The sequence below is a fragment of the Narcine bancroftii genome, chromosome 1 (assembly GCF_036971445.1).
Source record: "Narcine bancroftii isolate sNarBan1 chromosome 1, sNarBan1.hap1, whole genome shotgun sequence".
Taxonomy (NCBI): domain Eukaryota; kingdom Metazoa; phylum Chordata; class Chondrichthyes; order Torpediniformes; family Narcinidae; genus Narcine; species Narcine bancroftii.
Genome location: NC_091469.1, coordinates 127,890,867 through 127,904,447, shown reverse-complemented (window position 1 = coordinate 127,904,447; position 13,581 = coordinate 127,890,867). Strand labels below are relative to the sequence as shown.

General features: G+C 38.6%; 1 protein-coding gene across 14 annotated transcripts in view; it reads left to right on the top strand.

Moving 5' to 3' along the window:
- Positions 1–13,581, top strand: part of LOC138763897 (microtubule-associated serine/threonine-protein kinase 4-like) — a 588,435-nt gene that overhangs the window by 487,382 nt on the left and 87,472 nt on the right. For all 14 annotated transcript variants that reach the window (XR_011357883.1, XM_069938893.1, XM_069938918.1 and 11 more), the window contains 2 exons: positions 12,868–12,969; positions 13,327–13,459. Coding sequence is in view for 13 of the 14 variants with exons in the window: in XM_069938893.1 (XP_069794994.1) it covers positions 12,868–12,969; positions 13,327–13,459 (235 nt within the window). In the remaining variant the exon portion in view is untranslated. The remainder of the gene's footprint in view (positions 1–12,867; positions 12,970–13,326; positions 13,460–13,581) is intronic.

Here is a 13,581-nt window from a genome sequence, read left to right as displayed (position 1 = left end):
TTATAATAGTAATTATAATCATTTATATGAATTGAACTATTTACCTTTGTGGTCTAAAATTAAACATGATTTAAATCGGTGGAAAGATTTACCTATAACATTAATAGGATGTGTTAATTGTGTTAAAATGAATATCTTTACCCGTATTCAATACCCCTTTCAGTCTATACTTTGTAAGATTCCTCAAAAGATTTTTAAATATTTGAATGGTTTGGTGAGGAAATTTTTGAGGAAAGGTAAAATAGTGAGGGTATCATTACAGAAATTAACTTGGAAGTTTACTTTAGAAGGATTGCAACATCCTCATTTTCAGAATTATTATGAATTGGCACAGTTGAAATTTATTAATAGGATGTTTAGTGGATAAACCTTTGATATGGGCTAATATCGAATGATCTCAGACACAATTTTCCAAATCTATACTAACTTTGCTTAATTACTGAAACCCTTCCAAATGTTAATTATTTTTTTCCTGAATATTGTTTTTCATTCCTTAAACAATGATGTCACATTTGCCACATTCCGATCCTGTGGCACTTCCACTTTATTTAGGGAAGAATGGAAGGATATTACCAGTTCTTCTGGTACAACAATCTGGGATGGAAACCACTTAGACCAGCAACATCCATTCAAAGCATTGCGTTCATTTCCAACACATCTTGCCTACATTTTAATCTCATCCATCATGTACTTTTTCAGCTTTTAACAATATTTTGTCAGCACCATCTTCCTTGTGCAAATGGACTAAAAAGTGTTATTTAAATGTTCAAGCCTTGCCCTAAATCTCTAAGTACAATCACCACCCTTGCCCTATAGCTTCAGCCCATCTCTTACTCGCACTTTGCATTTTCTTGCCAGTAAAAGATTTTTGGATTTCCATTTATGTGAATTATCATTAAATCTCACCTTGCAGTCATTTTTTTTTGTTATATTTTGTTGATCATTTTAAATATATTTAACCTAAAAGTTAATGACCAGGTGAAATTAGTAGTGAAGAAAGCGAATGCTACATTGGCCTTCATTTCAAGAGGAATAGTTATGTGTAAAGAGGTGTTGATGAGGCTCTATGGGGCACTGGTGAGACCTCATTTGGAGTACTGTGTGCAGTTTTGGGCCCCCTATCTTAGAAAGGATGTGATATTGTTGGAGAGGGTGCAGAGGAGATTTACTATGAGATCCCCGGAATGCAAGAGCTAACATATGAGGAGCGTTTGACAGCTCTTGATTGTATTTATTGGAGTATAGGAGAATGAGAGGAGATCTCATAGAGGCATTTCGTATTTTGAAAGGTTTAGATAGGGTGGATACAGGTAAGATGTTTCCCTTGGTGAGTGAATCAAGGACAAGGGGGTCATAGTTTGAAAATTAGAGGTTATCCATATAAAACAGAGATTAGGAAGAACTTTAGCCAGAGGGTCGAAGATCTATGGAACTCACTGTCACAAACAGCAGTGGAAGCTAGATCACTGGGAGTATTTAAAGAAGAAATAGACAGGTATCTCATTAGTGAGGATATCAAGGTATATGGGTAAAAGGCCAGAAATTGGAACTAGTGTAGAGTAGCTTAGTGTAGTTTTACGGAACAGACTCAATGGGTCCAGTGGCCTCCTTCTGTTCCTTTGTCTTGTGATCTTGTGAACAATCATAACAAATACAAAACATCAAGAGAATCCTTCCCCTCTATATAAGTCCTATTAAATAGAGAAATAACAAGGATAAAGAAACAGAAAAAAATTCCATTGTCAGTGCATACAGTAAAGCATATGGAGATACGATAACCCCACAGTGTTAAACTCTTTACAGAGCCAGTAACGACTGTAACCCTATATGGGTGCCAACGAGGTACCTATATACACCAACTAAGGCTGCCAGATTTTTAGGAAGGTGTTATATCCCTTCCTGAGATTATATGTGACCTTTTCAAGTGGAATGCAGCTATTCTCTGAAGACCACCTATCCATGAGTAGATGGGAGTCAGACTTCCATGTTACATAGAAGATAGGAGCAGGAGTAGGTCATTCGGTCCTTCAAGCATGCTCTGCCATTCAATGAGATCATGGCTGATCTTAAAGTTCAGTACCCCGTCCCGCCTTCTCTCCATAACTCCTAATTCCCTTATACTGAAGAAATATATCTAATTCCCTCTTAAATATATTCAATGAACCTACCTCTACTGCTCTCTGTGGCAATGAATTCCACAGATTCACCACCCTCTGGGTAAAGAAATTCCTCCTCTTCTCAGTTCTAAATGGTTTGCCTATTATCCCCGAACCATGGCCCCGGGTTCTGGACTCCCCCACCATTGGAAACATCCCTTCCGCATCCATTCTGTCCAGTCATGCCAGAATTTTATATGTCTCTATGAGATCCCCTCTCAATCTTCTAAACTCCAGCGAGTACAATCCCAATTTGCGTAATCTTTCCTCATAAGTCATTCCTGCCATTCCAGGTATCAGCCTGGTGAATCGCCTCTGCACTCCCTCCATTGCAAGAACATCCTTCCTTAGATAAGGTGACCAAAACTGCACACAATACTCCAGGTGTGGTCTCACCAAGGCTCTGTACAGCTGCAGTAAGGAATCCTTATTCCTATACTCAAACCCTCTTGATATGAAGGCCAACATACCATTTGCCTTTTTAACCGCCTGCTGTACCTGCATGCTCACCTTCAGTGACTGGTGCACAAGAACCCCTAGATCTCTCTGCACTTCCCCATCTCCCAATCTATTGCCATTCAAATAGTAATCTGCCCTCCGGTTTGTATTACCAAAGTGGATAACCTCACATTTATCCACATTGTAGTGCATTTGCCATGTATCTGCCCAGTCCCCCATTTTATCCAAATCACACTGGAGCTTCCTGACCCCCTCTTCAGTGCACACAACGCCTCCTAGCTTAGTGTCGACTCCAAATTTGGAGATATTACATCCAATCCCCTCATCTAGATCATTAATGTAAATTGTGAACAGCTGGGATCCCAGTACAGATCCCTGTGGCACCCCACTGGTCACCGCCTGCCATTCAGAAAATGAGCCGTTTATCCCAACTCTCTGTTTTCTATCTGCCAGCCAGTTCTCAATCCACATCAATACCTTGCCCCCAATCCCATGAGCCTTGATTTTGCATGCCAGTAGTTTATGAGGGATCTTATTGAAGGCCTTTTGGAAATCCAGGTACACCACATCACTTGCTCTCCCCCATCTATTTTACCTGACACAATGTCAAAGAATTCCAATAGATTTGTCAAGCATGATTTACCTTTTGTAAATCCATGTTGACTCTGTCCGATCCCTTCTCTGCTAGTCATATGCTCCGTTATTACATCCTTAATAATGGATTCCATCATTTTGCCCACTACTGATGTAAGGCTCACCGGCCTATAATTCCCCGCTTTTTCTCTATCCCCCTTTTTAAATAGTGGGGTAACATTAGCTACCCTCCAATCCATGGGTACTGATCCTGAGTCTATCGAGTTCTGGAAAATAATTTTTAAAGCATCTGCTATCTGAATGTCCACTTCTTTAAGTACCCTAGGATGTAGATTATCAGGCCCCTGGGATTTATCGGCCTTCAATCCTTTCATTTTCCCCAAGACTTTCCCCATGCACTTCCTGGCCACACATAAGGCAATTTCTGTGAATTTAATTTGAGAATTAGTTAGCAATCTACCAAAAATTCCCCAGAAGACAAAGCTCTGGGTCTACTGGGAAGGTGACTTTCATTATCTTGGTTAGGGTGTCACAGAGGTCATACCAGAAGGTAAGCCTGGTAAAATTTTGTTTTAGGTCCAGTGACCATAATATCATTTGCTTCAAGTTATTTATGGAAGAGGATAAGTCTGGACCTCATTTTGGGATTCTAAATTGGAGGAAGGCAAATTTTGTGGAAGTGAGAAAGGATCTGGGAAGAGTGGATTGGGATATGTTGTTTTATGGAAAGTGTGTGTTAAATAAGTGGAAGGCTTTCAAGGGCGAGATCTTAAGAGTGCAGAGTTTGCATGTTCCTGTTAGGATCAAAGGCAAAGTTATCAGGCATAGGAAACCATGGTTTTCATCGCATATTGGTGATCTGGTGAAGAAGAAGTGGGAGGCGTATAGAAAGTAAAGGCAACATATATAAGTATCTGGACACTCATGGGCTGATTAAGGGTAGTTAGCATGGCTTTGTGCGAGGTTGATCATGTTTAAAGAATCTTGTAGTTTTTTAAGGAGGTTACCAAGAAGGTTGATGAAGGAAAGACTGTAGATGTTGTGTACATGGACCTCAGTAAAGCTTTTGTCAAGGTCCCATATGAGAGGCTAGTTCAGAAGGTTATGACACTAGATATTCAAGGAGAGGTTCTAAACTGGATTTGAAATTGGCTGTGTGAGAGAAAACAGAGAGTGGTAGTAGATGGTTGCTTCTCAGATTGGAGGCTTGTGACTGGAGGGTGTACCTCAGGGATCTGTGTTGGGACCATTGTTGTTGGTTGTCTATATCAATGATCTGGATGATAATGTGATGAATTGGATCCGCAACTTTCTCCATGACAGAAAGATAGGAGGCATTGTGGACAGCGAGGAAGATTTTCAAAGTTTGCAGAAGGATCTGCTAGGAGAATGGGCCAAAAAATGGCAGTTGGAGTTTAAAATGCATTCAAGTGTGAGGTGATGCATTTTGGAAGGGCAAACCAAGGTAGATATACAGTGAATGATAGGGCACTGAAGAGTGTGGAGAAGCAGAGAGATGTGGGAATACAATTACATTGTTCCCTGAAGGTGGCATCGTATGTGGGCAGGGCTGTAAAGAAAGCTTTTGGTATCTTAGCCTTTATAAATCAAAGTTTTGAGTATAGGAGTTGGGATGTTATGTTGAAGACATTGGTGAGGCCAAATTTGGAATATTGTGTGTAGTTCTGGATGCCTAACTACAGGAAGGATATCAATAAAATTGAAAGAGCGGAGAGAAGATTTACGTGGATGTTGCCAGGTCTTCAGGAGATGAGTTACAGGGAAAGATTAAACGGGTTAGGACTTTATTCCTTGGAGCAAAGAAGAATGAGGGGAGACTTAATAGAGGTTTACAAGATTATGAGATGTCTAGGTTGAATGGATACGAAGAGGCTTTTTCCACTTAGATTAGGGGAGATAAATATGAGAGGTCATAGTTTTAAGCTGAAGGGGGAAAGGTTTGGGGAAACATTAGGGGAAACATTAGGGGGAAGTTCTTCACCAGAGAGTGGTGGGAGTGTGGAATAAACTGCCATCTGATGTAGTGAATGTGGGCTCGAGAGTGTGTTTTAAGAATAAATTGGATAGATACATGGATTGGAGAGGCCTGGAGGTTTATGGAATAGGAGCAGGTTAGTGAGACTATTGAAATGATAGTTGGCACAGAGTGGAGGAGTTGAATGGCCTGTTTTTGATGCTGTAGCATTCTATGGTCCTATGAATGTAAAAAGGATCCACTCTATACCACACCTAAAACAAATCTTTGATAATTCAGCTTTATATTGGTGGACTTTCTGTGCGGTGAGTTACAGTTGATGGAGAATATTATAATGGACCAATCTATACCTGGCATTCATAGTAGCCAACAAACTTCTCTGGTGTAGATCTGACCCGAGTTGTTCGTCAAATGTTGTGTCTAAATCTGACTCACATTTCACCCTAGATTTATGCAAACCTGGCTTTGGGCTCTTACTCGTCAATAAAAAATACATTCTAGAAATAAACCTATATATATTTCCTTCATGGTGTAGTTTCTCCTTTTCAGTGAGTCCCAGTAAAGTCATTTCAGGGCACAAATTGGCCCCAAGGAAGAATTGTAACTGAATGTAACAAAAAAATATCTTATTGGACAAGTCATATTTCTTCTTCAGCTGTTCAAATGACATGAAAAGTCCTTTTTTCATTACAATCCTCCAGACGTTCACCTTGTCATCTTAATTCCCTTCTCTCTTCCTCTCACATTACTTTATGGGCTAATTCTAATTTGCAGAATTCTCCTGATATGAATCAGGTTCCAATTTTTCATCAAATCCTCCGACTCCCTAATTATGTACGGAAACCTGGATTGGTTTCTGTTGCCATTCCTTTTTGTGGGAGTATATCTAACCTTCACCAAAACATGGAAAACCTGTATCTAGGCCATTCACCCTATCAAGTCTGCAGTATGGAAACAGACTCTTCACCCCATCTTGTCCATGCTGACCAAGCTAGTCCTAATTGCCTCTGTTCAACCCATATGCCGTTAAACCTTTCCTATCTTTAAAATTGTCCCTATTTTTACCACTTCCTCTGGGAGTTTATTCCATATTCTCACTATTATCTAGGTGAAGATCCCTTTTAAATCTTTACCATCTCTCCTTCAGTCTAATCTGTGGAAGGAAGCACAGCAGTGGAATAAAAGGCAAGGTGAATATTTACACCAGTCCATCCCTGTGGTTTTAATGTATTCTGTTATTAGGGCGAAATTAAATGCAAGACTTAAGTCTTCATCAGATTATTCGGTGGTAGCACCAGAAAGGACAGAATACTTTTCTCAAAATGGGAATGAGGTTGAAGCTGAAAATACAAATTTATTTAAATTTGTTGCTCTTTTTTCACCTCCCAATATTTTTTCAGAGTCCAAAGGATGTGTTCCTGGGTGTGCAACAGCATTTTAGAAGATGGCCACTGATTTGTCAAGCTTTTGCAAGCTCTTAGAATGAGCAGCTGTGCTTAGTTACACATTCCCACTCTTTCTGTGCAATCCTGTAAATTCCTCATTCAGTTCCCATTCAACTCGCTTCAGAATATATTTTGAAATATACTCCCCTCCCCTTTTTTCCCACATGGAGGTATAGATTTGCTGATAGTTTAATTGACAACTGCAAAGTGTCCCTTTTGTGTAGGTGAGCGTAGAAGCTGGTGATTTGATGGGAATGTGGAGGAAATGTAATTGGTTCGTTTAGAATTAGTGGATGCTTGAGTTGAAAGGCCTGTTTCTGTGTTGTTTCTCTGCATCTAGATCCAAATAATATTTTGAATGAAAATCTTCCTTCCCTTGGCTCTTTTGTTCATAAGATTTCTCCATTGCTTATCTAAGCCATGAGCGGATGTTGAGGGAAATGAATGACAATTCGATAAAAGTGTACAAAATGATAAGTTTTGTTAGGTAAATGGAATAAACATTTCCCATTATAATAATGAGTGGGTAGAGGCTTAAGGTATTTAGTGAAAGGATTAGAGTGGAGATGAGGACAAATTTAAGAGTTTTGTGGCCCTGAAACAATGATAGGAGAGATGGATACAAGAGGTCATGGGTTGAGAGTTGATGGGCAAATGTTTAGGAGTAAAATGAGGGGGAACTTCTTTACTTAGAGAGTGGTTACTGTGTGGAATGGGCTTCCGGGAAAGGTGATGGAGGCAGGGTCAATTTTGTCATTTAAGAAAGAGTTGGATAAGTTTATGGATGGGAAAGGGATGGAGGTATATGGGCAGAGTGCTGGTAAGTGGGATTAGAGGAGGGTTGGATCAGTGCGGACTAGAAGGGCCAAATTGGCCTGTTTCCATGCTGTAAATGTTATATGGTTATGAGCACTCATGCTGTGGTCAACAGAGAGTTCGAACCAAAGAACACCGCAACACAGAAACATGTCTTTCAGCCTCTCTAATCTGTGTTGAAATGTCATTATGCCAAGACCCACCAAGGCCATAGCCCCTCCATACCCCTCCCCTCCATGTACCTATCCAGAATTTTCTTAAATGTCAAAGTCAAGTCCATATTCACCACTTCAGCTGGTAGTTCATTCCACACTCTCACTATTCTCTGTTTGTAGATGTTCCTCTTATGTTCCCCTAAACATCTCACCTTTGACCCTTAATCCATGGCCCTTATTCTTGTCTCACCTAATCTCAGTAGAAAAAACCTGCTTTCATTTACCCTACTATTCATTTCATAATTTTGTATGGAGTGAATTTAATCTGAATGGATCATTTTCAGCTAAGGCAGATGAGATCTGAATGTTTTCTTACATTACCTTATATTTTATACCACTTTGTATAGCTATGTTCATGTGAAAAAGTGGGTAAATAAAACCCTTTTAAGTGGCAGCCTTTGCTTCATTGTCATGGTTTCAAACCCTATTTTAGAAGCTTTGAAGGTGTTGTCTAGGCTGACTCTTTATAGGAAATTATGCAATCAGAGGTGTGGATTTTCAAACCCTGTCTACCTCCTCATGTAAATGTAGGAGGTACCACAGTTGAAAGAATTGAGGTATTCCTAATAGAGGGTATCTTATAGAAATGTATAAAATTATGAAAGGCACAGGTAAGATAGAGGTAGATAAGTTGTATCCATTGGTGGGAGAGACTAGATCTGGGGGAAAATAGCCTCAAGATTCAGGGTAGCAGATTTAGGACGGAGATGTGGAGGAGCTGCTTTTCCCAGAGGGTGGTGAATCTATGGAATTTGCTGCTCATTGCCTGTGGACCTTAGTAAAATGCAGTACAACCCCAATTATCCAAAATGGTCAGGACCAGGCACATGTCAGATAAACATTTTTTTCAGATACCTGGTCATTTTTTAAAAACAGCCCAGTAGGAACAGCAAATCATTTATCAATGTTTAAACAACAACAAGACAAGGGAAGGCTTTTTACGCATTAAAATAATGTTTAATTCTCACCAAAAAAATCCTGGCTGCAACGCCGCCACCGATCACTGAGATCTCCCAAATGCTTCTGCTGATCCCCGGCATGTCTTCACCGTTGCCTCTGATCCCCAGGGAGGCTTCCCAGGCTGGTGGAACACTTACTGGAGAGTCAGCAGGCTCTATCTCCCCGGTCACTGGAGGTCCTGATGCCCGAATCCTGACTCAGAGTCCTCTCCTAGCCCTACCACATCCACACACTGGGGAGTATGGTGTATGGTAGTAGGCCGAGGGGAGGGTTCGGAGTCGGCGTTGGAAGTTCCAGTATGCCAGGGAGGGATGGGAGGGAATACCACTGAGCCCGAGGTTCCACTCCTGCCCGAAAGTTTGCACTCCTTGATGACGCAATGACAAGGGATTCTTCTGAATATTTGCGACTGGGAGACAGTGGTGCACAATTTGAGAGGGAGAGTTAGAGAAAAAAAATCAATAGGGGAAGGTAAAGAAGAAATGGGAAGAGAGAGGGGAGGGAGTTGCCTGAAATGAGGACAATCAGTGTTCTAATTTCTTGTTGAGTTGATTTTTTTTTCAACCTGTGAGGCCAGTTTAGCTCCGAAAAATTTCAGATAAATGAGGATTTCTGATTTGTTTCGGATATCCTAATTTATCCAAAATTTAAAAAAAATTTTTGGATAAATGCATATTTTGGAGAATCTGATTTTGAATAATCAAAGTTTTACTGTATATTTAAGACAACGTTTTACATAGTAGGGAAATAAAGGGATATGGTGAAAAGGCAGGTCGGTGGAGATGAATCTGTCATCAGATCAGCCATGACCTCATTCAATGGTGGAGCAGGCTTGACAGCTCGGTTGGCCTACTCCAGCTCCTATTCCTTATGTTCTTAATAACATTAAAACAGAATATCATCATTAATCTTGTTATTGCTTTGGAATTTTGCTGTTAAAAATATTATATCGTTAGTGATGCCACAGTTTGATTTAGCAAGAAGCTGTGAAAAAGAATGTATAAATGTGAAGTCAAATGAAAACAGAGTAGTTTCGTTCTTTTGACAATTTAATTTTTAATGAACAACTTTTAATTGCTGATATTTTTAAAGAAAATTTTCTGGAATTTTTTTTCTAGCCTTTTTATTATTTTTCAGTTTCCAAGGAGCAGCAGATAAAAATGTGAATTACTTTGTTTGTTTGTTTGTTAAATATTTTTTATAAAGCCTCACTAGCAGAAATCTGTCCAATCAGGATCCATCTTTAGTGATGTTCATTTATTGCATTCCAAGGAAAATAACAACCAAGTAGTGAGTTAAGTTATGACAGAGAGTAACTAATTGAGCTCTAGAGAGCAGAAAACTGCAGGGAACTAAAGAGAGAAGCACATTTTTCATCTCTGATTCACATGTGGAAACTTTCAATACAAAAATTTATCAGAGTTTTGATCTTAAAATTCAAAACCAAAAGTCATTAATTGATTTTTGAACGCTACGTACATTTATCAGTGTATCCAAAATTAAATGATATTGTTTTGTTTTTAATTATTCAGATCTTTTGGATATTATCATGACACGTTTTGATATTTTTGAATCCTCCAAGGAGAGTTGAATATCACATTCAGAATTTTAAGCAGAATATTATCTTTTTTAAAGACTCCCAGATGAAGTCAAATTATGAACAACTTTCATTTATTTAATGCTTGAAAATGTGACCTGGAAGAGCTTATACCATTGTCTACAGGGATTTTGTTTGATGGATCAATTGTCACAACATCCAAGCTGAGACATGTGTTTTGTTTGCTCCACGCTGATCCATCCAAGCCAGTGCCACAAAATCACTTCCGTTCACACTAGCAGCAAACCACCCACACTTTCTCCAAAAAAAAAATCAACACTGTTAACAGAAAAATTTGGCAGATTTTTCACCAAAGTATTGTTGAAAATTCTACTGCCTCACCTTTCAACAGGAGAGAACAGAGTTGAAGAGAAAGAGGAATGGCCTGCATTAAGGAATAAACTACATTCAAGGTTTAAAAGCTGCCACTTTTTGTTGGGCATGGTATTTGATCACTGTTTTTAACTGTCCTGTTTCGATACCTATGATTCAAATTCAAGTTTATTATCATTTAAATTTACTCACACAACCAGACAAACCATCAGAAGTAGGAGACAGACTAGATCATTGGCGCGTCCAGCCTGCTCCGCCAGTCAATGAGATCATGGCTGATCTGATGATAGGCTCATCTCCACTGACATCCCATTTCTCTATATCCCTTAATTTTCCTACTTGATGAAAATCTATCCAACATTGTCTTAAATATATTTACTGAGGTAGCCTCCACTGTTCCAATGAGCAGCAAATTCCAAAGATTCACCACCCTCTGGGAAAAGCAGTTCCTCCTCATCTCCATCCTAAATCTGCTATCCTGAATCTTGAGGCTATGTTCCTTAGTTCTAGCCTCCCCCACCAATGGCAGCAGCATACCTACCTCTGTCTTATCTATGCCTCACATAATTTTATATTTCTACAAGATTCCCTTTCATTCTTCTAAATTCCAATGTCTCTCCAAGCCATGGTGTACACACAATACATAGTAATCACATATGCAGTTAAAGATATAATTTAAAATAAATAAATATAGATATTTTGGGATGATTTATTCAGTTATAGGATACTGTTCATCAATCTCACAGCCTACAGGAAGAATCTATTTCCTAGCCTTGTGGCCCTGATTTTGATGCTCCTGTACCTCCTTGAAGGTAGTGGGTGAAAGATGTGTGCTGGACGGGAAGGTTCTTTTATAATTCTTTGAGCCCTATTTAAACAGTGTCTCTGGTAAATGTTGTCTGTGAATTGAGAAATTTGAGCAGAAATCTTGGTCTGATGCAAATAAATCTCCATAGGAATTTCATCTCTTATCTAGATTAAAGACATTGACTTATGGAATTGGGTTAGAGGGTTACGGGCGGAGAACAGGAGGGTTGTGCTCGTGGAGTTGTTCTATTGAACCGGTGTGGACTTGAAGGGCCTACATGGCCTATTTCTGCTCCGTAAATGGTTATAGGGTTATGGTTATATTACTAGGATTTACCAAGTCCGGAGGAAACATGTTATGTTCTGATACATTGGAAATATGGCATGAGATAAAAGTTGTGTTGGTGAAATAATATGTGGAGAACCAAATTTGTATAGTTAAACCGAGTTGCCCAAATGGTGTAAAAGACTCCTCATGCTCAGAGATGAGTCATGAGAATCTCTCCATGAATTTCAGTTAGATAAAGGTTTGCTCTACTTGACAGTTGAAGAAGATGCTTGGAAGTGAGGATCGTTACAACAAGGCAATTTGTCGTTGCATTTGAGTGGCTTTGCTTTGAAGGATGAAATAAAGAGTCGCGTAGCTACTCAATTTTAGCCATACCTTCCTTAAAATTCTGTTTAGCTATTTAAAGTGTTCATGAGCAGAAAATGACAATAGAAACATTATAGTATGTTATATAACATTATATAACATTATAGTTTGTTGGGACATCATAAATTCTTGTACTCTAAAGGATTTGCCCGATACTTCTTCAGCTTGGAATGTATAATTTTAAGGGTTGACCACTCATTTTTTTTCATTTTGCTATCAGGCACGATGAGCTTTCTCTGTCGTATTGGTGTTTCTAACCGTTGTGTCATGATTAGTGCTGTAAACGTTTTTGTAGCCATTATAAAAAATAGAAACAATGATGACTGACTATAATTATAATTCCAAAGTGCAACTCTGTCCAACATTAGAACAAGCTCAGCAGACATTAAAACGAGGCAGCTGCCCATATACTTAAAATAATTATGAACTGTTAATCTAGTGGCTGTTACAGTATCTTTTATACTGGAATAGGGATTTCATCTTGTGATTTGATGGCTTCTTTTTCTTTCTCTGAATAGAAGAGCAAGGAAATGTATAACTAACTGCTTTGCATGCTGTCGGGTCTGTCTTCTGGCCTCTGCTTTAAATAATATTTATATGTAATGCTAATCATGTTTATAAGTTTCAAATCTTTAATGGTGTGTGCAATAGAAGATCCAATGATTAGCAACATGGCCATTTTGCATTTTAAACCCTAAAACAGAAAAAATTGCATTTGTTTTGATGAGTGGATTAAATACTAATGCTAAGAGTATTATACTTTGAATTTTTAAGCTACTTTTTTTTACATAATTAATAGAACTTTGTTCATATTTTTGTGTTTTCATCATATAGGCTCACAAACGTTCTGAAAGTAATGAATTAGCTGTCATTGATCAGTTGGTTAGGAAGTTACTGATCATCATTGCTCGCCCCGCACGATTGCTGGAATGCCTTGTAAGTCCTTTATTTTTAATAAAACAAATATTTATATAACTTTTACACCAATGGGCACAGTCACAAAAGAAAAAGTGAAGCCATGAACAAGATAATTCAAGTAAACAATAATCAAGTGTTATTTAAAAACAATTCAGAACTGAAAAAACTTTTTGAAAAAGGTTATAGTCATATGGTTAGCCATATGTTGAATGCAAATTAGTTCATAAGAAAATCTTACGAATTTATGATTTCATATATTTTCTGTGCAAGAAATTTGTCTCTCAAATCTTGATATCATTTTCAGGACCTAATAAGTATATTTGCAACATCAAATGTAAGTGGAGTTGACAAGATATGCTTTTAACATTTTTTCAGGAATTTGATCCTGAAGAGTTCTATCATTTGTTGGAGGCAGCAGAAGGACATGCTAAAGAAGGGCAGGGCATTAAATCGGATATTCCCCGCTATATCATCAGTCAACTGGGCCTTACTAGAGATCCCTTGGAGGGTGAGTGCCTATGTTTATCATGTTACTTACAGAGTATAATCTTCCTCTTCAAGTTCAATGGAAGAAATGTTAAAGGTTGTTGAAGGTTAGAAGAATATCTGTACAGGTTTTCCAACAACATA